General features: G+C 42.3%; 1 protein-coding gene across 17 annotated transcripts in view; it reads right to left on the bottom strand.

Annotated features, from left to right (window-relative positions):
- Positions 1–25393, bottom strand: part of PTPRT (protein tyrosine phosphatase receptor type T) — a 614745-nt gene that overhangs the window by 124621 nt on the left and 464731 nt on the right. For all 17 annotated transcript variants that reach the window (XM_081195978.1, XM_081195992.1, XM_081195980.1 and 14 more), the window contains exons 10-11: positions 13939–14140; positions 11385–11487 (exon numbers count right to left, since the gene is read on the bottom strand). In XM_081195978.1, the coding sequence (XP_081052104.1) occupies positions 11385–11487; positions 13939–14140 (305 nt within the window). The remainder of the gene's footprint in view (positions 1–11384; positions 11488–13938; positions 14141–25393) is intronic.

Genomic DNA, 25393 nt, shown 5'->3' with positions numbered 1-25393 from the left:
AAAAGACTCTGTTTGAGTAAACCAACAATTCCCAATCCAGTAAATAAATTTTTAAAGTACATGAAATTAAAATGTCAATCTAAATAATAATCAAATATCTACATATAGAAAAATCTCAAATCAGATGGAAGTCCACACCCCCATACTTGTGTAAGTCTAACAGGGTGGAGGCAACAGCATATTCCTAGTTTTCCTAAAGCACCAGAGGCATGGCTGGAGTTATGGGATGAAACATGTCAAAGTGAAAGGCAAAGGAGCAAAATAAATAAAAATATTTAAACCAGCTTCCATACCCCAGATCCAAGGGGATGAATCACAACAGAAGTGTGGATTGTCGGGTTTGATGGGCTAAGATGTCACAGCCAGGATATGATGCGATGTGATGTCATAGTCTAGAAACATGGTGCACTCACCTGAAAGCCTAGGGCGAGTTCTGCCAAGGCACAGCCCAATAATGAATGCTGAATGGTGTAATTGGATGGTATTTCTAATCTCAAAAGAAGCACTAGTAAACTGATCAAATTACGACCAAACTACTGCTCACGAAGTGCAAACCCCACAGTGATAATCATTTATTTATGTGAAGGATTTGTACCCTGCTCTGTAACCAAAAATGCTCACAGAATGGCTTACAAAAGATCAGTAGTAAAACATGATTTGAGCGATAGCTCCAGCAGTAAGCCAGAGGCAAGTTGCCAGTGCAGACAAGCCAGTAGCTATAAAAAAAATAACTCAAATTAACTTTTATTAACTATAGCATGTTGCCAGCAAATAGCGTAATTATTCAATAACACAACTATAAAAAGGTAAGCAGTCATGTCAATTTTCAAAAGACCACCCATCAGTTTTAGAGCAATTTCACATCAAAGCACATACAGTATGCATGTCTGTTACAGTACTTTGCTTCGTCAGATGTGAGTGTTATTAATATACCAGAGAATGCAAAAAGATAATGCAATTGTACATTTGGGCCAATACATACTTTACAGCAGCACTGCAGAAAGACACAGCACACACCACCACCACAACAGCAACAACAACTTGCACAATATTCTGTTATATTTCTGGAAGCAGCTTTTACACTGTGTAAAAGTTCAACTATACTGTGGAAATTAAGTTAGAGAAACGACAGGAAATCAGAATAAACTGCCATGTGAATGTAGCCACAGAGCGTCTTGTTCTCTCTGTCATTCCTACAGCTCTCAGACTTGGCAGCAGAGGCAGACATACTTGAGTCTTAACACTAGTCACCCATTTGACAAAAAGAAAGGTATCACTGCAAGTCGCTTCTCTTCTCATCAGAGTATTCATATATGCTGCCCTCAGCTGTCTATATGAGGCTGGCTCTTTGTCTCATTAGACAGGAAAGATCGATGGAAGGCCTGGGAACAGCCAGTAGCCCATCATTCTAGCTGCTTTCAGAAGCTTGTTGTGGCAGGAAGACGGGCCTAAAACATTTCGAGTAATGTCTCGCCAATGTTATTGTAGGAAACAATGGAATGGCAGCTAAAGCAAGAAAAAGAATCCGAACATTTAGCTCACTTGTTGGAACAATCATTGTCTCCTTTTTACGATTCTGTGACATACTCTTCTAAAAAAATAAATTGTTTTTTTGCATAAGTCAAGCTAAAATAATAATAAAAGCAGTGATGAGAAAATGCAAGAGACCTTCTGAATAGCCCATTCTGTTCTTACAGTGGATACCTAAATGCCTTTTGGAAGCCCATCAACAAAGTCATAAGCAAAATCGTCCTCTCCTACTTGTGATTTCCAGCAACTCAAAGGCATGCTGACTCTGTTAATGGAGGTAACAGGGCTATCATAACTATGAACCAAGGTAGCTGAATCCTCCAAAAGAGCCCATTGCCTCCCTAGGCTTCTTTATGTCATTCTATACTCTGGTTTAATGTGATGCTCAGACACAACCTGTTTTTAACAGGTCCTAATTATCAAGGGGTGCGGGTGGCACTGTGGTCTAAACCACTGAGCCTAGGGCTTTCCGATCGGAAGGTTGGCGGTTCGAATCCCCACAATGGGGTGAGCTCCCTTTGCTCAGTCCCTGCTCCTGCCCACTTAGCAGTTCGAAAGCACGTCAAGTGCAAGCAGACAAATAGGTACTGCTCCGGCAGGAAGGTAAACAGCATTTCCGTGCGCTGCTCTGGTTTGGACAAAGACCAGCTCCCTCGGCCAGTAAAGCAAGATGAGCACCGCAACCCCAGAGTCGTCCGCAACTGGACTTAACGGTCAGGGGTCCCTTTACCTTTAATTACCAATGAGTAAAGTACAATTACTCCAAAAACATTCCCTGCTAATGTGCATATCCTTGCCACTCTGAAACAGGCCAATGCATGCAGTACAAACAACAATTCCAATTAAATAATGTTTTACAAAATGAGTCTTGGCTTCCCACTTGTAAGGAATACTCCAACATTATAATCCTTCAAACTGGACAAATTACTTTGGCTCTGAAAGTTAAGCAGCCTGCAGGGCAAACTTATGAAACTGAAGTCCCTTTCAAAGAAACCTCGACAGTTTACAAACTCTTAGTCTTCAGAGGGTGGCTTAGACTTTTAAGATATAACTGTTCAATTAGTCATGTAGCATTCTTAAAAACGATGAAATAAATTGCATAATGGAGCCACTGAGAACACAGTAAAAACTAAAAGAGCCCAATTTGGAGTTAAAACAGAAGTTTCTGGGAGAAAAAGTGCTCAAAATTTGTTTTTAAAGCGTATATTCCTCAGGGGAGGAGGGGACAGAGATCTACAACTCCCTCCTTTATACAAACACTCTTCTAATCCCAACAACCTTGATTCCTCTCAAGAATAAATTTAATCCATAAAGAATCAGACAAAAAGCTTTCAAACTAAAGGAGATTTTTATACAGGTAATCATAAAGAACTTCCTAGTTTTCAAAACCTGGATTATGTCAGAAATCTAGTTATAAATGCAACAACCATTTTGCTGAGATGCTCAGAAATGCTATTCAAATGCCTATTTCTAAAATTGTGGCAAGGTATTCAGAGTAATTTGCATTCATGCAATTTTCTAATTCTTTTGCTATCTTTGATCAATCTACTCAAGGATTTCAAGCAGACAAAGTGGGATGTGTAATCCCTTTCGGAGAAATGTGTACAGTCAAGTCAACCCCAAGTAAATTTATCATAATAAATTAATAGTGCAGCTCAACGGGGCAATGAAAATTAGGATCAGGTAAGATTAGGAAATAAAAACTGAAAACAGTGTAGTCGGTGTTGTGCAAGCAGAAGGCAACTCAGAGATCAGACATTTCCCTTCTCTTCCCCAACCCACAACCCCCTGAAAACTTTTGCACAATGTTGTGGGTGACCTGGGGAACACTGTAGGTTCTGTCATACAGGGCTGAAGCAGAAGGGGGAAATCACCTGAAATCAATTGAAGCAGGGGCGGTCAATTTCATAGAATCATAGATTCATAGAGTTGGAATAGACCACAAGGGCCATCGAGTCCAACCCCCTGCCAAGCAGGAAACACCATCAGAGCACTCCTGACATATGGTTGTCAAGCCTCTGCTTAAAGACCTCCAAAGTAGGAGACTCCACCACACTCCTTGGCAGCAAATTCCACTGTCAAACAGCTCTTACTGTCAGGAAGTTCTTCCTAATGTTTAGGTGGAATCTTCTTTCTTGTAGTTTGGCTCCATTGCTCCGTGTCCGCTTCTCTGGAGCAGCAGAAAACAGCCTTTCTCCCTCCTCTATGTGACATCCTTTTATATATTTGAACATGGCTATCATATCACCCCTTAACCTCCTCTTCTCCAGGCTAAACATGCCCAGCTCCCTTAGCCATTCCTCATAAGGCATCATTTCCAGGCCTTTGACCATTTTGGTTGCCCTCCTCTGGACACATTCCAGTTTGTCAGTGTCCTTCTTGAACTGTGGTGCCCAGAACTGGACACAGTACTCCAGGTGAGGTCTGACCAGAGCAGAATACAGTGGCACTATTACTTCCCTAATAGAATTTAATACTCACCTTTCTCTCTACACATTCATTTTACCTGAACCTGTGTACAGCACACACGAGGTGAGTGAAATTATATAGCTTTTCATAAAATACATGTTTATAGTGTAGCATAAAATTCCCTGCTCCACTTTTCTACATCAAAATCACCTGGAGAGAACTGAGAAGCAGCAGCGGACATCTCAAGTTTGCAAGTTCTAACAACATCTTCTCCATAAACCTGACCTGCCTTGTAACACAGATTAGGCATAATAGCTGCTGCCTCCATGGCCCCTATCATTCCAGTTCGATGTTACTCCTTGCTGGCAGATTAAAGATAATGACTGTCTACAGCTACGACCTGCTGTGAGAGGAGCTATGCTAGTGGATTTAGAGGTGCCTTTCCCCTTGTGAACCACCTGTTATTCATTTGATTTGCAAAATAGAGCTACCAAAAGGTGCTCATGTTATTGAGCATTAAGCAGATTTTTGTTGGCTGGGATCTTCTAGTCTTTTTTTTTTTTTTTTTTTTTTTTTGGTACCCAATGCTTTATTTCAGAGTGACAAGGAAAGATCCAAGGACAAGAGCTGATATGTATGCAACACACTAAAACCCCTGAGGCTGCTTTATGTTATGATTCATATGGATCAATATGCATGAAAATGTTACACTGGAGTTTATCATCCATACAGCATGTTAAATTGTGTTCACATAGCCTGCATTACCAGGAATGTGGGACAAAGCTCACATTATCTCCCAAAACATTTTGTAGATGACATATTTTGACAAAACACTGGCCGCGTCCAGATTGTCAGTATTTTGCAGGACCAGAAATTGAGGTTTGCACCATTAAAATGCTCTATTGCCTGGGTGTGACCAATCTACTTAAACATACATACACATACATAGACTTTTTGCAGTTAGGAAAGTGACAGGGAAATGCGCAAAAAAGTTTGGAATGAAAGAATAATTAATGGGAAGGTGCACAACTGTTACCCAAGCAAATCAGGATGAATTGTAATTGCTGAGTGCATATTGTTGTGTAATCTCCCCACAAACAAATCAGAACAAATACTCAGCAAAGACTGGAGATGCGCTAGCCAAGTTGTCTGAAAGAAACCACTGTGGCTTATAGCAACTGCGGAAATTCCAGAACTTATCCTGCATGTGCAAAGCTCATAGGTAGAGGTGTCAAATATCTGGTATTTTGAAGAAAAAGCAAACACTGTATCAGACTAAACAACCTGATTTCAATGAATGTTATTCTGTCACAATAGTAACAGTAATATTGCTGCCCTGGACTTCTTTGGATGAGGGTGAGGGATATAAATTAACAGCAGCAGCAGCAGCAACAGCTATATTATTAGAAATAAAGAGGAGAATAACACAATCATGAACAGCCTTGGGGAAACTCAAGCTTTATAATGATTTCCTTAGACTTGATGGCTAAGGTGTCCAATATGTGCATATTACCTGTGGTATGTTACAAAGTAGATATGTAGTTACAGATGTAGTGGAAAAAGCTGCAAAGCTAAAATAGACATATGCAGGGCATGTGGCAAAAGGTAATTCACACCAATGGAATAAAGCATTGTTAGTATGGAGACTCTACAATTTCAAAAGACCAAGGGGATGACCACCTATACAAGGGGCGTAGGATCAACATTAAGAGCTGTAAGGAAGATCAGAAGATTTAGAGTGGAGCATATGATCCTACTAAATTTCTGCCCCTCCCATTTGTATAGCATATGCATTTTGTATAAGACCCCCCCCCAACTGATTGCACATTAGTACAGGCCAGCTCCCAATACTGGAGCAAGGGCCCTGCTTACAAATGAAATTGGAATGATCTTCAGAGGGGTAGCCAACTTAGTCTGTTGCAACAAAACCAAGAGAGCCTTTTATGAAACAAAGACTAACTGAAACTCCCCCCCCCAAGCTCTGTTCTATATATTTTAAATGTGCCCACCTAAATCATGCGCTTCCGAAAGTAGAAAGACAAATATAATAACTCTGCCATTTATATATGCGAATACATTCTTAACCTCTCCTATAAACATTCATTGATTTTTCTGAAATATTCTATCTATCTTCAGTTTTTCTACCAAAGGGGCCACATGGTTTGGGGTGCAGAATAGACAGGCAAATATAAAAATCCTGAAATTTAGATTTGGTATTGTATATGTGGAGCCCATCCCATGCTTTATTGGAAGTCTTACTTTTGCTTTTAGGGGAACTATTGAAGAATTCTTGGTTGAAATGCCATAATTGCCGCTGTGCTTTCCTTTGTATCTTTGCTGTGCATTTATGATAATCCCCTCATTCCATCTGCAGCCCACGCATTAATGCAGCAGCCCCCTTTTCTAGTTCCAAGAAATTATGCATTCATTATGGTGGAAAATTAACACTGCAAAGCAAACTATAATTAGGAATTCTTCAATTCAGTTTATGCTTTTTCAATTAGGCCCTCTATAATTTTAATCATGGGAACATTAACATGTTTCCGTAATTTATATACCTGTGGTATAATTAAGTCCTGAAATGCCTCAGTCTACAGCAGCAGAAGTGGAGCTGAGTCATCTCCCCTTTCTTTGTATTGAGGTGCAAATGTATCTAGGTACACTGTGAACCAGGTGGCCTGGATATAAGCATCGAAAAGATGTGCAGAGTTAACTCTCTGTCTAATCAGAGACTTGGCTCTCAACCTGGTCTAAAGAATCTGCTGTGGGATCCCACAGCAATTTTTTCATAAATGATCAGGAGTCGGGGGTGAGCAGCGCAGAAGACAAATTTATGGGACCACACTTTTCAGGATGGTGAAAATCCAAGCAGATAGTAAAAACCTCAAAAGCAATTTCTTCAGATTTAGTAAACAGGCTACAAAATAGCCAATGGCGCAGTTGCACATAACATAAAATCATAGCTCATAAGCAAACTATGGTTTAATTCCCACAAGCATTTTGCTTCTCTCGTGCTGCTGACTGTGCTGCATGGGAGATGAAACAAGTCAGAGTCATAGCTGTGTTCCTGGTTTGTTTCTCTCCAAACCATGAGTAGAATCCAAGGCTTAGAGGAAACACACCATATGCCTACATGACACAATTAGGGGTGGGGGAGAATCAAAGTGCTTGCACACAGCAAATCACTGCTGCATGGCCCAATGATGTGGCAGCTCTGGATCATGGGATCCACCCCTCCCCCTGGATCAACCCCATCCCCAAACTTGACCCTCCAGATGTTTTGGGACTACAACTCCCATCATCCCTAGCTAACAGGAACAGTGGTCAGGGATGGTGGGAATTGTAGTCCCAAAACATCTGGAGGGCTGAGGTTGGGGGTGCCTGCTGTAGACAAACTCTTATAAGATACTGTGGAAAGATGTGGGATCTGACAAGAACTCCAGGCCAGGTGTGGCAGAGCGCATAAAGGCTGCAGCTATCCTGCAGTGGCGGCAGCTGGCAATGGGGCTGCCAGAACTGCTGCCCCCCACAAAACCCAAAGGCCCTTCAGATACGTGAAATTATTTGGGCACCCAGTTAAAATCTTAGAGGCAGCCCTTCTTATATTTCCTCAAAATAAGCTAGACACCACCAGGGCTTAATGATGAGCAGGGTGTAATTTTCAAGAGTTGCAGGTCATCCTAGGTAAAGGTAAAGGGACCCCGGATCATTAGGTCCAGTCGTGACCGACTCTGGGGTTGCGGTGCTCATCTCACTGTACTGGCCAAGGGAGCCGGCGTACAGCTTCCGGGTCATGTGGCCAGCATGACTAAGCCGCTTCTGGCGAACCAGAGCAGCACACAGAAACACTGTTTACCTTCCCGCCGGAGTGGTACCTATTTATTTACTTGCACTTTGACGTGCTTTCGAACTGCTAGGTTGGCAGGAGCAGGGACCGAGCAATGGGAGCTCACCCTGTCATGGGGATTCGAACCGCTGACCTTCTTATCGGCAAGTCCTAGGCTCTGTGATTTAACCCACAGCGCCACCCACGTCCTGCAGGTCATCCTAGGGCACCTTAATTTTGCTCGAGGGTCGTCTGGTCAGGCCAGGCCTTCAGTGTCCAGCTGCCCCTTGCCACTATGGGAGTTCAATCTCAGTATAACCACATAGCTGTGCTCTGGATTCTACTTTTGAGTGATATCAGTATGCGACAGATCGACGGCAACAGATGTATGCAGAACAAGAGAAAATTCACGTTGTCCTTTTCCACCTGCACCTTTACGTTGCTTATTCTCTACCTGCTCTCTGTAAACATATTTCCCCTGTATTTGTTTAATGGTTGTATAGAGCAAATGTACATCCCCCCCCCCCCCAGAAGACAAACAGAGAATGAAGAAGTCATTCAAAATTAATGGAGAGCTCTATGATGAACCTGCTCCGGCACTAAGCTCTTCCTTGCATGCCTCATCAGTGGTGAATATCAATTTCATTTTGCATAGAAATCTCAACAATGCAATGATTCTTAGCTTACTTCTTGAGCTGATCTACAGCAGCAGCTAGAAGATCAACATCTGACACTAACATTACCTTGGAGATAATGAACTTGCCTCCAATATATTACTTAACAGGAGTTTCACACTCCTTGGATTGTTCATTATGCATTCAGAACATTTAGGCACAAGATACTTGATGCTACTACCATATATAATAGATAGTGGCATGGTGGAATGGTGGAATGGGAGTTTGTGAGCTGGGTTTATATGGCAATTATAAGCTAGAGTTTTCTGCCAGTGAAATTCTTGTTAAAGTGCATTTGTGTCCAAACCAGGGAAGGCATCAAACACCACCAAGTCAGTTTTCAAAAATGTACTTGGTGTTCTGAAGCAAATGGATATGTTTTTCATTGGAAGTCAGGGTGTTGAAAGACTAGGTCTGATACAAAAAATGACTTCTTATTGTGCTATTAGCCCCTGTCATAGACTTTCAAGTAGGGACTCTCTGTAAGTCTGCCTGACACTTACCTACTAGACAAAGCAGACAAGCAGGCACAGACAAACTCTGGCCCTCCAGATGTTTGGGACTACAGTTCCCATCATCCCTGACCACTGGCCCTGTTAGCTAGAGATGGTGGCATTCTGCTGGTTCATACTGTTTTTTCACCTCTATGTCAAATTATCTTGAAGACACACCTGTTTAAATAAGCATCTCCCTGATTCCCTGTCTCGAATTCCCTGTTTTAATTTTTCTAACTAATATTGTAACTGGTTTTTATTGTTGTGCTGTTTTGACAGCATGTTTTATTGTACATTTTAATTGTGGTAGTTTGTTTCAATGTTTTGAAAATTTGCTTTATTGTGTATTTAATTGTGTGTGTTTGTAATTGTTTTTACATTTGTTTACTACTTTGAAGCCACCTTGGAAATTACCAAATGAATATACATACTGTGTTTGGATAATTTTAGGTACTTTATAATTGCTAAATTATAGATTACACCACCATCACCACAGAACAAAAACTATTTACTGCATTCCCTTCCTTAGAGGTGTATTTCAGGTCTATGCAAACTTTTGTAGGAGTTGAGGAAAGAAAAGTCTCCCATGACCCTTGTTAACTTTTCAAAAGAACCTGTGTCCTATATGTGAGGAAAATATTATTAATGTAATAGAAATATCAGACTCTGGAAATAATGTATATAATATTTGTGACATTTCAATTACCTCTGTATTTGTAGAATAATAAGTCAAATAATAATTTGTGTGTGTGTCCCTGTGTGTGTGTGTGTGTGTTCTCAGAAAGGTTTTCATAATGGCCTCATTTTTCCACAGAGACATTTATTGAATATAGGAAAAGTGTGGTAAATTAGACTTTTTTAAAAAGTGAAGAGTGTAAAGATTGTTCAATAAAAAAGAAAGAAAATAGCAATGCTTATGACAGCAGGTGGTAAAATGAAATATGAAAAAAAATATTGTTAAATATATTTTTTTATTTTGGAATTTTCTCTTTTTCAATATCTTTCTAAAATCACTCAAAGTCAGCTAAAGTTACATTTGCTATACAGTACTGTATCTAGAATACCAGAGAATATTACCGTACTTTTAATAAAGCTACAAGTTTCCCCTTCTATATACCTAAACAACAAAAAAGGAGTATATTTTTATATTCCAGCATTCTCCAACCTGGTGCCCTGCAGACATTTTTATGTATTTCTCCCTCCACCCCTAACTATTGGCCATGATGGCTGTAACTGACAGAAACTGGAATTCGACAACATATGTTGGAAACAACATATACAAATATTGGCTATGGTATGGGGATCTACTGTTCACAGAAAGTTCAAAATATCCACTGGAAATACTGAAGTCCTTAGGCATACATGTCTAAGTAACTATCCATAATTACAAACTGTGGTTTGGTGCTAAGTATGGTTAGCAAAAGCACCAGTGCAGATTAGTGTCCTCTCTGAACCTTCTTGATGATTATGTGGTTCAGAATGAAGATTTGCCTAGCTCAGAACATTTTAGACAGGACACATTCTTCAAACTCTCAGTTTGTAAAATAGGGTTCCACATATATTTATAGTAAGTGGTTCCTCCCACATACACTTTTGGTGGTGGTGGGGAGTCAATTTTTTGTCCACAAACTGGGCACAAATTTTTACTCAGAGCTAAACAAATGCCTCCAAAACAGAATTTTCCATCTTCTGAAACACAATGTCCAGGAAGTCCAGAAGAAACAGAACTGCCCTTAGCTTGCCTAACCTCTCCTGAAGAACATTTCCTACATTATTCTTCCAAGCTTTTCATGGACTATTCATTATGTTTCTACCTTTGCTTTCTTTTGCCACTGCTTCAGTGGCGTAGGGTGGGGGTGCAGGGGGGGGGGCGTCTGCACCGGGTGCAACATCGGGGGGGCGCGCTCGCACTCTCAGCTCTCTGCCCCTACCTGGCTCACTCACTCTCTCTCACTGCAGTGCTGGCTGTGCGAATCCGATCCGATCCGCCGGGTCGCCACCCACTGTGGAGGGGGTGGGTGCCAGGCGTGCGGTGCGGAGAGAGAGCGAGGGACTATCTGGGGGAGGGACAGTGCAGTGGCCGCCCAGCACAGCGCTGAGCGCGGGAGAGAACCACACCAGACCAGACCAGGCAGCAGCAAGAAGAAGCTGGCAGCCACGGCAGGTGAGGGGTTTGGGGGCGCAAATTACTTGCCTTGCCCCGGGTGCTGACAACCCACGCTACGCCGCTGCACTGCTTTATCCTGCTTCTTTGCTTTTTTATTAGTGGTTTTTTGTTGTTGTTTCTATTTTTTTAAAAAAAAAATCGTTGCAATTCTTGTTAGCCACACTGAAAACTAAAATGTGGAACTAAAATAAGCCATGTTTTAATATAAAAAAAGCATGTCTTGTGGTATGTTTGTAAAAGAAGGGAGAAGAGAGAGCTGAGAATAGAAGAGAAGAGCATATTACCTGACAGGTGCCCCACGAGATTGTGCAGGTTTCAGCAAGACTGTGATGGTTGTCTCTGTTTCATTCAGAGGAGAGTCTGCATCATATTCAGGCATTGATGGTGCTGTGCAGTAGAGGGGAGATCCATGGGTTAAATCTGATCTCTGTCATGTCATGAGATTTGAAGCTAGTCACGGTACATTGACATTTGAGAATCAACACTGCAATTTAAATTCTTGGTTGGCAATGACCTGGGCACTTGATTGCTATTTTAAAGCAATTAGGAAGAGCTGGACATTCTTAGCCACTCTTGATTTCAACCTTAGTACTTTAGGACACCTTAGTATAGCTTTGGATATATTTAAAGTTCCAAGGGAAAATGACTGGGATCCCAAGTTTGCCCCTACCAGGGGTGAAGGAAGGAGGATGCGGCAGGGGCGGTCCGTCCTGGGAGTCACCACTAAGGGAGGTGACAAAATGCCAGGCAGCACTCACCACGGGGCCTGCAGCACGTCCAAGCCACGTGCCTCTCCTGGGTGCCCGCAGACTCCGTGCTGTGTCAAATGGTCTGTCTGCTGCCTCCCCCTCAGCTGTAGGGTGGCTGGGTGAGAGGAGGCAGGCAGACTCCTCAGAGGCCCCACAGAGCATCCTGCCCTGGCTTGCCCCGCCCCATGGGCAGCTGGCACACACGCCACCCCAGGCACCCGATTGGCTCGCTCCACCGCTGACTCCCACTGTGAGAAGTCTCCCCCAAACAGACTGCTACTCACAGAACACTCATATCTACATCTGCCAAGTCTCCCTTCCCACTAAGTCCCTAGAACAAATCTGTTCTAGATGGCTGAGGGACTCTCTAAAGCGGCATTGAGTTCTGCAGGGTTAGACTGAAATTGCCTTCTCCCCCTTCCCCAGCGGGATCCTCTTTTGGATGTTGGTCCCATCTGTGAATGAAAGGGGTTCGGAACCAAGCAATTTGTTGCTTGAATTCTGCTCAGCTTCCTATATAATGCTTTTAAGGGATGCAGAAGAAAATTATTTATTATTCTGCTCTCCCTGCAGTTTCAGATCTTGACTTACAGCTGATCTCTTGCCAGAGCCTTTTATCCAACAAATGGCTCCAGTATGATGCCATTATGTAAATTCCTCTACAGTGGTACCTCGGGTTAAGTACTTAATTCGTTCCGGAGGTCCGTACTTAACCTGAAACTGTTCTTAACCTGAAGCACCACTTTAGCTAATGGGGCCTCCTGCTGCTGCTGCGCTGCCAGAGAATGATTTCTGTTCTCATCCTGAAGCAAAGTTCTTAACCTGAAGCACTATTTCTGGGTTAGCGGAGTCTGTAACCTGAAGCGTATGTAACCCGAGGTACCACTGTACTACATTCCCAAACAGCTTGATGAACTGGGGAGAATCAAAACACCATGTTGGGGTTCTTTGGAGGGAAACTCTGAGAGATGCCAATGAGTGGTCTGCCCACCGACAGATTATGGCTGCCAATCTGTGGAGAACTTTGGGGCTGATCTACTCACCCATCTCTTAAACCCATCTCTCCCCCTCTATCCACATATATATTTGTACAATAAATGTAAAACTGTAGTAGTAGAGTGATACAATTAAGGGAATTTGTAGTTCTATAATTAAAACGTGCTGGACTTTTAAACACACCTCAGAGTTGCATCCCTTACTGTATGGGATCCATGGGATGGGAACCCACAAGGCTCCGTTCCCCATATGTTTAGCAAACCACCTATGATATTAAACACAGCTTGAAGTGATATTAACAGACCTTTACACAGACCATAACCAGGATTAAGCCTTCTTAGTAGCCAGGAAGAAATATTCATGCTCTTATTTATACCCCAAAAGAAAAGCACCCATGAGCCCCAATCACAAAATGTATTAAGCAGAAAGTGGCTGGGGATGGGCAAAAGGTTTGCACAATGAGTTCTATATGGCAATCACTTATAATTCATAATATCCAATGTTTAGGGAGGTAGTATTACTATGCCACCTCGCTGGGTGAAAATGCAAACATTTTTCATCTACTAGTATAATTTAGTCATAAATCTCAAAGACATTTACCACTAGGAGCTTCCGCAGGTGAAAACTGAGATTGCACAAAGCTCAGTGATAGAGTGTATGCTTTGCATCTTTTCAAGAGCAATCCCTGGCTTATGGTAAATGGATCCAGGAAGCAGTGCTTGACTGGGGGGAGAAAAAACCACATTTCACAAATGCTGAAGAGCTTCCTTTGAGACTAGTTCTTTGTTAGCCTTGACAGTGCTAGATGGTTTGTTGTACCATTAGTTTCACTGCTAGAGCAGATATGAAAAAACTGAGTGTTGTATCCAACTTGCGCTCAGAGTAGACCCACTGAAATTAATGGACCTAAGTGAGTAATGTCAATTATTTCAGTGGGTCTACTCTGAGAATAACCAACATTGGCTTAAAAGCCAATTTTCCCAATATTATCCCCAGTGGAATACAACACCCGAGCTTTGAGTTTCTAGAGGACTACCCCACTGGCTGTACCCCTGTGAAAACTGAAACCTCTCTTTTCTTCACAGCATAGTACCTGAAATTTTAGTTGCAATCCTTGTGGTGATGGGGGGCCCAAAGCCCTTCACTGTGCTGGCTTTGATGGTGAATGAGTAAGTAGTCCCTGGATACAGCCCTACAAAGAGATGATGAGTTTCATTCCTTAGTTTGAAGACCTTCCCTCTTTGGTTAGACAGGTCAGCAGTGGGATCTAGGGACCCAACAGCCTTGTATGTAATCTGAAATGAAGGAAAGAGAATATCAGAGGTCTTGTGTCATTTTGTAATGTTTTACTAATTCCCTTTCCTATTCCCATAAAGATCTAACTTTCAATTAGAATGCCTGGAAAAATCTATACAGCAGATGTGATACGAATGCAACTGTCTTAAGTTAAATAACTTGGCACCCGGCGGCTCTTCTCATCAGATCATAATTACACCGTTTGTACATGCTATAGTAAATGTCACAGGACATTTTTTATTGTTGTTTTTTGGTAGTGATTTGCAACATATTAGCAGGTTAATGGGAAACATCAGAAAATGATGCTATTTATCAATAAATCTCAAGATTGACCCAAAGCTTTTTGCTATATTAACTCGTCTCATAGATATCCAAGACCAGTTTGGTCTGGTAACATGCGATCTTGCTATCAATCTTAATTAGATTACAAATGTTCCACTTCATAGTGCTTTGATATATGGATTGAAATTGTTTATCTAAAAAGCTCACATCTGACTGGGACTGTGTAAAGCAAGATCCTTGCACCTTTGCAATCACCCCTCAAAGCGTCTTATTTGTTCCCCCTCCCCCCATTCCAGTAGCAACCACAGCTCATACAACAGCTGGTTTGTACGTATCTGGGGAATTAGGCAGCCTCTGAGCTACTGACACAGGTATGGCATAGGAAAGCTTTTAGGACTAAGGAAGATGAGCAATCCCTAAGCTTCTCTAAACAAGCTTGAGGAAGCTCCCCAACTCAAATGAGCTGGCAACAAAGGGATGAGTATCTTCCTACCTTTGCAGCTACTTTTCATAGCTAATGTTTCACTTAGGACATTGGCCACACAATGCTGGGTCTTGATGACGGTAATGTAACATAAACACAAACAACTGGAAAACACTAGCCTGCGAGCGCTCCAATTAGAGAATAGCCTTTAACAAAGGTGTCATGGGACTCAAAGACGCTCGAACTCGGGACGAAAGGGAGAAACGTGCTAAGAGGAAAACCTTCACCGTGATCAACTCCCATCCGGAAACCTAGGTCTCCACTGTGGAAGGACGTGTGGATCCAGAATTGGCCTCCACAGACACTTACAGACACTGTTAAAACCATGTTTATGGAAGACAATCTTACTCAGCTACGAGTGATTGCCGAAGAAGAAGAAGAAGAAGAAGAAGAAGAAGAAGAAGAAGAAGAAGAAGAAGAAGATATGAAAGAACCCTAACTTCATTACGTTTCATTAGGGCTAAATGGCCTCTGGTTTACAGGTAGTGCTTCTCAAATACAAAACAGTGAAATGTTTAATAAACCTTTGCTATGCATTTCAGTGCTTTTCTATATTTGAGAAAGCATCGGCTGCAAGCCAGAGACCACTTATTCAATTCTCCTTGATTCTTCCTCCTCCTCTTCTGATCACTGTCCTTGGCTTTCAGAGTTGCTATACACCTCAGAAAGCAGGCACTTTAGTACAAACCCAAGCAAATATTCATGAATAAATATGTTGCTGCAGCTACTAACACCCCTTTGGAGAGCTACAAGCTTAAAGCAGACCTTTTGAAATTCTGTCCAAGTTCCATTATACTTATCAATGGCCACTGTGCAGATGTACACACATATTCAGAGGTAAACCTCATGACTTATTTACCAGCTAATTTCTTTTCTGTGTTCCAAATTCAATATAAAGGTGGCTCAATTTCGGTGGAACTGTCAATAAAATATACCACGCTCTACTGCTCCCTTAACCTTTCTTGATATTACAGGGTCCTCGCTTATATGTAATATAACACTGTGAATAAATCAATGTATGTTAATATACACACATCTTCAAATTTTTATGAAGGGCTTCACAAAAATCAAATTCACAGGTTATAAGAAAGTCTTGGGGCGGCGGGGGGGGGGGGAAACCACTATTTTATATTAGGAGGAACATATTGCATGCCAAACAAACAGCTAAACAAAATCCTTTGAATATGGAAGTATGAAATGTTAAATAATGCACCTGGGTGGCATGAGAATGGGGAAAGGTTGCAAAGTGTGGCTGATTCTATTATCTAAAGCAAATGGATTTAATCGGGAAATGTGCTACTGATTGATCAATGCCAAACCTTTTGTTATGTAGAGATTTCTGCTGGCAACAAATACACCAAGTGGCCCAGGGGAAGCTTAGAGGCAGAGCTCCTGCTTCGCATGCAGAAGGTCCCAGGCTCAGTTACTGGCATTTCTGGGTATGTTCCCTGCCTGAATCCTGGAGAGTAGCTGCTGTTCAGTTTAGACAATGCTGAGCTAGATGGGCCGATGTTCTGACTCAGTGTAAAGTGGCTTCTTATATTTATTCCAGCTAAAGGTGAGCAGCTTTACATCCTGTTGATATCAACGAAGGTGTTATGCAAAGGCTTAACCATCTCCCATTGAATTCAATGGCACCTAAAAGTGCTTGGCTTTGCATTCCCTGCTTTGTCAAGGCCTATTGGACATGGCTCGGAAAAAGTGCCGTGGAATTTTACAAACTGAAGTGTAAAATAAACTCTCATTCCTTGTCCTGCAAGCAACAGTGCTAATAAAAATACATATGGGATTTTACTTCCCATGACAAAATTAATCCCCTGCAACAAGATTTTTGCAAGAGAAATGAAGGTATTAAAAAACAGATGCTTAGGTTCTCGAGTCCTCTCTAACATCCAATTCCAGTGGTTGCCAAATGAGGGGAGGCAGAGAATTTGATCATTGAGGAGTCCAATATGAACTGACTTGATCCTCATCTCCTGAAGTGAAGTATGCTCACCAATTCTGAGTCTAATCTGTGTATACTTGGCAGGGGGTTGGGGGCAGATTGCTTTTTGAGACAGTCCTAAACTGGATCATTTTCCCCCAGCTATTTCTTAAATAGCTGCTTGGGAACTTCTCACTGGTGTCAGTGCATTACCTAGGCAAGAGTGCAACACTCCCTCTATTTCTGTAGTTGCCATGTATCATACATGGTGCACTATACCCTGCCCCATAGTTGGCAAATATTGTGTGATTTGATCCCAGTAAATCATCCTGTGGGCCCCCAATAATTTGAATTTTGATTATTGGTTTTTTCAAACAAGAATTTCTATGAGTTTTTCCCCTCCTCCCAAATGATTGAAGGTGTTTGTTTTTCTAACCGTCAGACTTGCATTTGTAAAGGTCACACTTCCATGATATATGCCCTGCCCTCAGGACATAACATGTTGGGAGACACAATGAATTGCACAGTGCCCATTTTAAAAAGTTTACGTCAATTTTAGCAATGAATGAACATGCTCCAAACATCCACCAATGCAGTAGCTACCTTGTTGCTTGCAGTGATAGAAAACCTACCCTTTTATCAGCCTGACTGCAAGTATGATGAAAGAGAAGAACTAATAGAGCAATACAAAACCCATCCAGGGAGCAGCTGAATGAAGCAGCAAATTCACCGTCATACCTGAAGGCAGGGACTGGCCAGGTCATCTTCAAGCAGGCACAGCTAAGTAGCCTTAGGAGCAAGTTTTTCATGGTTTCCATGGGCTTTTGGATCCTGCAAATCTAAAGCCACTTGCACCCAATGGCGGAGCTTCATGCTCTGACACTGGGGGGGGCGGAGAGCAGGTGGGGGTGGGGCTGGCACACCACCCACAGGGGCAGGGCGTGCATATTGGGGGCGGGGCATGCCACCTGTAAGGGCAGGGAGCCCAGCACAGGTGGGCTGGCAGCCACGATGGCACCCTGCTGGGATTGCGCTGCCAGGGGCGGTGCGCTCCCCCCGCACTCCTCTTCCTCCACCAGTGTTTGCACCCCACCACAAAACATCCCATTTAGAGGGTTTTCCACAGACTACCACCAGCAAGAGAACCACTGTTCAATTTTGAGCAATGGCCTTAGCTCTACAGAAGTCAGGCTGGGCTCCAATGGTACCTTGGACAGCTCCAGGCCAGGCTAAATTAGAGCTCCAGTTTTTGCCAAAGGCGGAGGGGGGAGACAAACAAAGTGGGGAGGAGAGGGGAAAATATAGTGAATAATCTTAGATGCAGAATAATTATGTTTTCCCCAGAGTATGTATGTGAAGATTTGCTTAAACAATATGCTTTGTTCTAAGTGGTTATTTGTTTACATTGAAATTAGGTATTTCTGGTGCAGGTTACACCTAATCACCACTATAATGCATGCAAATTATTATGGTAACTCCAATATAAGCCTCATCACATTGCCCTCCCCCATATAGGTTGCAATTAATTCTGTGTACTTCCCATCACAGGACACAGCCTGGCTAACCCTTCTGTCCTAATTCCAATGCTATATTGAGTCTAGAAGCTGCAAATGTTTATTCATGCCACAAAATCCAAATGGTCTTGTGACACTGACAAGTGAGGAGCAGGGAAAGGGGAGACTTAAGAAATCACTGCATTTGTGACCTTGCCAGCATCTGAACTCTGGCCCTCTGGGGAATGCATCTCTTCTTGGCTTAAAGAAAACAAAACAAAGAAACCAATTCTTTACTTCTTCTGGGAGCCAAAACCCTGGAAACAGAGCTATTTATATGTTGAGGCTTGTCACAGCCTTGTACACATAGCTGGAGCAGACCAGTTGAGAGAATAAACTAGGGATTATCGGGTGACTGCTACAGATGTGAGCTCAATTGCTAAAGCATTTAAGGTTAAGAAACAAAAACAAACAAACAAACAAGAAACAGCAGCACACTCATTCATTCCATTGGCAGTTTGTACGGTTTACATCTCACCTAGCATTAAGTATTGGGTCCTTCTAGACTGGACTTAGCATTGTTGTTCAGATATCAGAAACAGGTTATTGGCAATTCCCCCCCAACTTATTACATTTTCCACATGAAGGTCGAGTCTGAATTTGTTTTTTTATGATCTGGCAAGTCAACAATGGTGCATGGATGCTGTGATAAACTTGGATGTACAAGGAATGCTGATTCCACAACAAAAGGCCATCTAGGTTGACCACAAACTTGACATGAGCCAACAGTGTGACTCGGCAGCTAAAAAAGCCAATGCAATTCTGGGCTGCATCAATAGGAGTATAGCATCTAGATCAAGGGAAGTAATAGTGCCACCTGTATTCTGCTCTGGTCAGACCTCACCTGGAGTACTGTGTCCAGTTCTGGGCACCACAATTCAAGAAGGACGCTGACAAACTGGAACGTATCCAGAGGAGGGCAACCAAAATGGTCAAAGGCCTGGAAACGATGCCTTATGAGGAACGGCTAAGGGAGCTGGGCATGTTTAGCCTGGAGAAGAGGAGGTTAAGGGGTGATATGATAGCCATGTTCAAATATATAAAAGGATGTCACATAGAGGAGGGAGAAAGGTTGTTTTCTGCTGCTCCAGAGAAGCGGACACGGAGCAATGGATCCAAACTACAAGAAAGAAGATTCCACCTAAACATTAGGAAGAACTTCCTGACAGTAAGAGCTGTTCGACAGTGGAATTTGCTGCCAAGGAGTGTGGTGGAGTCTCCTACTTTGGAGGTCTTTAAGCAGAGGCTTGACAACCATATGTCAGGAGTGCTCTGATGGTGTTTCCTGCTTGGCAGGGGGTTGGACTCAATGGCCCTTGTGGTCTCTTCCAACTCTATGATTCTATTATTCTATTATTCTAGAAACCACCACTGACTCACTTTCTTGGAGACAAATGTGAATATTGAATGATAAATGCTTTTCAAGCATAATCCTTCATTATGTGGATAGCACTGATGAACCCCACAAGATTAAAATAAAGGCAGCGGACTGTTTCCCCTGACTGTTTTCCCCCTTTTGCTAATTAAATGACTGATGGATTTTTATGGCATTTCTCTTTTTGAAGCCTTGATTATTGCTGTTTTTGTGAATAACAATTATTTGCCCATTATAGCTGTGTTAAGTAGTCCAGTGTTGGGGTAATTAGGGTCACTAGATCAAAATTTATAAAATGAAAGATAATGGCTGAGCTACCATCTCTAGTCTGTTGCGTTCCAAGACACTATGAAACATGGGTCATCCATATTGTTCATTGATACTCTGCAATTACTCTACAATAAATTGAAATAAAGGGTTGCTATTTATTTATGTGAATTTTTAAACCCATCAAGGAAATTTAAAACAATAAAATGCATCAATATACATTTCAACATCTAGAGTAGCTTTCAATATAAAATACACATTTCAAAATAGAGGAATCATTTAATACACACTTCACAATTCCTGTTTAATTAACTAGTATTATAAACTTTTTGGCAAACCTGATGGGCAGTGGAGGGAGAGAGGGCTGAGTTCATGGTTGAGGTCCCAGAAGATACCAATGCAAGTCTCCCTCTCAGGGACATACAACCTCCCCTCGTAGGACATTTTCTTCTCCCTGCTCTCAGTCAACATGTGGTGGCAGCAGAACACACTTCTTACAGCTGCCATGCATTCATCTTAAATGAAAATTAACCCAGTTTAAGGGTATAAGAGGCCTACAGTTTTACTCCAACAGGTTTTTCCAACTGGATAAATGGGGTTTTATGAACCACCAGTGTCTACTTAGTATGGTTTTAAATGTATTTGCTGGTTTTGTGTTTTTATCTGTTTTTTTCAAAATTATCTTTAGTGTATATTGCCTTGGCTAGTTAGAAGGCAGTAAATAAATAAATTATAACAGTGGTAAACTTAATAACAACAGCCATCAGAATGATCAGAGAGCAGCACATATAGGTTGACTAGTGGTGGACTTACATTCTGGGGGCCCTGAAGCTTGAACTGTTATGGGGGCCCCTTCACAACCAGCAACAAAGTCTGGGTAACCACTGTTATCTTCTTCAGTGGGGTTGTTCCACGACAGATCACCACACGGTTACAATGTCTGTGGCTACTGACTCTCAAACTTTGGGATTGTTGAAATATATATTAAAAAAAATGAATCAATTTGACTCAAATCAATGCAACTCGGATTGGATCTACTAAACCCAAAATTCTTAAGCATCGTGGACTAAAGTCAAGTCTGGGGCCGCTCTGGGATGAGAGGCCCTGAAGCTTCATTAGTTTCATAGAAGATCTGCCCCTGAAGTTGACTACTTTTCAAAGTTCTTAATTGGATACAACTCACACTGCCATTTGGGAATTGCAGGGCTTACAGTAAAGAAAGATGGTGAATCCATGCTCTTCATTTTTTTATAAACTGCTGGACTTGTGAATTGCTTTAAACTTCCCATTTACATGCTGCACACCCTTGCGGGGGAGGCATACCTACCTTTTCAAACTTTAGAAATTCTCTGCAAAATTTGATTACTTGGAGCAAAGGTGTAGTATTGCAAATTGCCTTTCCAATTTGGCAAAAAGCTTGAGTAAATCTCAGCAATCAAACACAGTTTAATTGAGTGTAAGGGGTTAAAGCAATCTGAGCATGTGCCAACTGTGGCTGCCAGTGTGCATAGCAGATGAATGCGCACTTTATGGGCACAAAATCAGCACACACACTCGAAATAATCTCAAGTTAAAATTTGAGAAAGAGATGGAATGAAAGAGGTCTCCTTTGAATATATATCAGTACTACAAGCTTAGAATTTTTGTTGTTGCGGGCTCATTAATGTCTAATTTGGTGGTATCACTAGTCCCTATTTGAGGCAGGTCAACTAAGTTGTCTCTGCCTGCTGCTCTTCAAAAAGTAGACTGGTGACAGTTCAGCTGGGCTCACCTTTGGCAAAAAGAAGTAAATCTCTCCTGACATTAATGACCTTGATCGAGGCATAAATCCTATGACTGCATTGTACCAAAAAAAGAAGAAGAAGAGCTGCCTGCTTTCCCAAGCATGAGATCGTCTATCACAAATAAAAGCATTCTTCCTATGAGGAAGAATGTCAGAGATAAAAGGTTGCTATGACACACACCTTAGCTACATTCAGGTTGGATTCCTGCAATGTGCTTTACAGGGAACTTCCTTTACAGATTCTTCCGAAGCGTCAAGTTGGCCCAGAATGCAGTTGCAAATATGTTGGTCGGTGCTCACCCATGGAATTACATTCTACTGCTTGTGTGGCAGCTGCACCGTGACAGCCCTTCAGATATTGGACGAAGGTTATCATGTCACCTCTAAGTCTTGTCTTCTCCTCTAAGTCTTGTTTACTCAACACTCGTAACCATTCCTCATAAGGCCATTATCATCTTAGCCGCCCTTCTCTTCTTCACAAACTCCAGCTTGTCAGTATCCTTAGACTGTGGTGCTCACAACTGGACACAGTACTCCATGTGGGATCTGTCCAAGGCAGACTAGAGAAGCACTATTACTTCTCTTACTTCTCTTGACCTGGATACTATACTTCTGTTGATACAGCCTAGAACTGAATTACCCCCCCTTTTTTTTTTTGCTGCTTCTCTATGTCCTGCCCCAGGATTGAAGCATGGTTGCATCACCATCATATTTGTACCCCACTCACATGACTGGGTTGCCCCAGTCACTCTGGGTGGCTTCCAACATATATAAAAATATAATAAATCAATACACATTTTAAAAAAAAGATTCCCTGTATAGAGCTGCCTTCAGGTGTCTTCTAAAGGTTATGTAATTATATAGTTACTCATCTCCTTGACATCTGGTGGGAGGGTGTTCCACAAGATTAGGGGCACAGGCTCAGTGAGAATGCTGGAAAGTGGGGTTGACACACCCTTAAATTGCTCTGGTGCCCTCATTGGCTCCGTAGCTCAAAATGTGGAATGTGCTTGGCTGAGCTCAATGACACTTGCATCCTGAGGAAATGTGTTCTGCCACAGTCTTAGCTGCCTGTGGAGGGCTTCACTTACTTGCATGGTGCTGCTTCCTGCTGCAACTGCTTCTTCTCTGTCATTCTTTGGGGACCTTCAGAGTTGCAGGGCCTGGACTTTAGTCCTGTATCCTAGCCTTCAATCAGGGACTTAGTGATGGCAAAACTTTGGCTTTCTGTTCTAAGTACTAAGGCCTTGTAAACCAAAGTCATTATCACGGGGCTCAGTACCCGCCTTGAACCCTGATGCATTTGATAAAGCCAGCAATACAATTTTGTAAACAGCTGCCAATGTAAATACATCAGCTGCAATCTTGATTTCCTTGTTCCACGTAGCAAACAAATAAGCCCTCATAATCCTGCTTCTTAACAAAAGCTCCCTGTATCAAGATTACTTTCCATTTTCAAAATATAAAAGAAAAAGAATTAAGGGAGCCTGTTTTGCCCAGAGTCTGTTTTTCCAGGAATTTGACATGTTCCTGCCAAGTTGCTTGCAGAGTGCTGCTAACTCATTTCTATCTCAAAGTGAAACCGTAACTAGATTTAGAGTTCATGGTGCTTTGGGAAGGAAGTGTTTTCTTTGATTTCAGCCTTTGTCTTTGACAAGGGAGTTTGGTCTTAGGAGAATACAACACTTCCCACCCTCCTAGTCTTCAGTGCTTCCACATTTCTGTCAGTTTTTGCTACTTCCTCATGTGATGTGACATGAAATGCAATTTGAGCTAACTGGCATATAAAATTTACCTGTGTAGCCATCACACAATGCCCTATGTGGAGCAACATTAGCAGGCAGAGCCGGATCAAACTTAACAGCTAAATCTTGGATTATTTATTTGCTGCTCAGGGATTTCTCTTTCAAGCCCGGTTTTGGGTTTTTTATAAAGCTAAGCATGGAGTTAAAATTCATTAGAAGAAGATAATCTGAAACAGCTGAACATACCAGTGATCTTGCATACAGATCATAGTGCCCACCAGGGAGCACAGCAGAGTTCTACACTGGCTGTCAATTAGTTTCTGGACCCAATTCAAAGTGCTGTTTTTGACATCTAAAGCTGTAAACAACTCAGGACCGCAAAACCACAAGGACCACCTCTCCCCATATGAAGCTACCTGGACTGTGAGATTATCCTCTGAGGCCCTTCTTTGTGTGCCTCCTCCATGAGAGATCCAGAGGGTGACGACACGAGAACAGGCCTTTTCTGCAGTGGCTGCCCATTTGTGGAATGATCTCTCCAGGAAGGTTCACCTGGTGTCTTCATTATACACCTTTAGGTGCCAGGCAAAAACTTTCTTCTTCAACCAGGGAGCGATAGATGTGTCTGTTTACAACATGATCATCATTCTGTACCTAGGATTTCATTGAGTTTACTATTCTCCCTGCCCCTCCTCCAATGATTTAGTACACCAGTGGGGAATGTCAGTCTTAAGTGTTGAGCCCTGAACTGTTTTGCCTCTGGGCAAGCCCACTTTCGTCCCTAGCCTCCACCCACCACAGGAATGTGTCTAACACTATTTCTTTCAAATGTTGTTGTTAGTATCCATTTATCTCAAGAGACAATGGAAGAGTGTGTCATCGGGGGTAAAGCCAAACCATTGGAGATGCCTGCTGTGGCTGCAAAGACTGATATGGGAGAGACACGTTTTGTTGCAGCTGGGGAAGATGAAGGCATCCGGTTTCACTTTTACAGATGCACCATGGTGTTTCTTCTCCCTGTGCTCCTCCCTCCTCTCCTCTGGTTCCTGCTGTGGATACATGACCTGAATGATAGTCTCCAGACACAGCAGTCACTTGCAAGGGATTCCCATACAGTGGGGTTAATGTTGCCAGTCTTCACATCCCATTTAGGGAGATACGTAGCCGCTCCAGCAACATATCTCTATTTCCTCACATCCAGAAACGCAAGAAGGGCTTTCACTCTTGCTAGAAGCTTGGCCTTGCCCTCACCAGTTCTGGAAGGCTCCTATAGAAGAGTTCCATACGCACAGAAACTTTGCGCCTGCCCATTAGGGGGAATAGGACACCCCGAACATATATTTTTTAGATCTCCTTTTTATGTTGAGAGTCGTAGAGACACCATTGATCCTTTGCTGAAGAGGCTTGCCGATCTTTCAGATAAGTCTAAACTTAATTCTCTCCTCTTAGGCAAAGATCACAAGACAACGTGGCTGGTAGCCAGTTTCTGCGCCCAGGTTTGTAGGCACAGATCATCCTCTAGAATAAAATAACTTACTAGGGAAATGCTGAAGTCGCCCTTTGGGGCACCTCAGGGTCAATTTTTATGGTAGCCCAAATCTCAGTTGTACGGGTGTATGTATATATCTCAATTTTAACTCACGAGCTATTGCTGCAATCTGCTCTGATTGTATATTTTATCTTTGTGAACACTGTTTTTAGTGTGTTATGCGAGCTGGTCTTTGACCGTAATGAATTACCTGTCTATCCACATCCCACCTGCAGACTCTTTGCAACACAGAGTTGTTCTGCCAATGGTCCTGAAGCCAGCTCCCCGTAGAGCACATCCATGGGGATCCT

Source organism: Podarcis bocagei, assembly GCF_964188305.1.
Source record: "Podarcis bocagei genome assembly, chromosome: 5".
Taxonomy (NCBI): Eukaryota; Metazoa; Chordata; class Lepidosauria; order Squamata; family Lacertidae; genus Podarcis; species Podarcis bocagei.
Note: the sequence above shows the minus strand (reverse complement) of the source record. Positions and strands in the feature narration are given on the sequence as shown.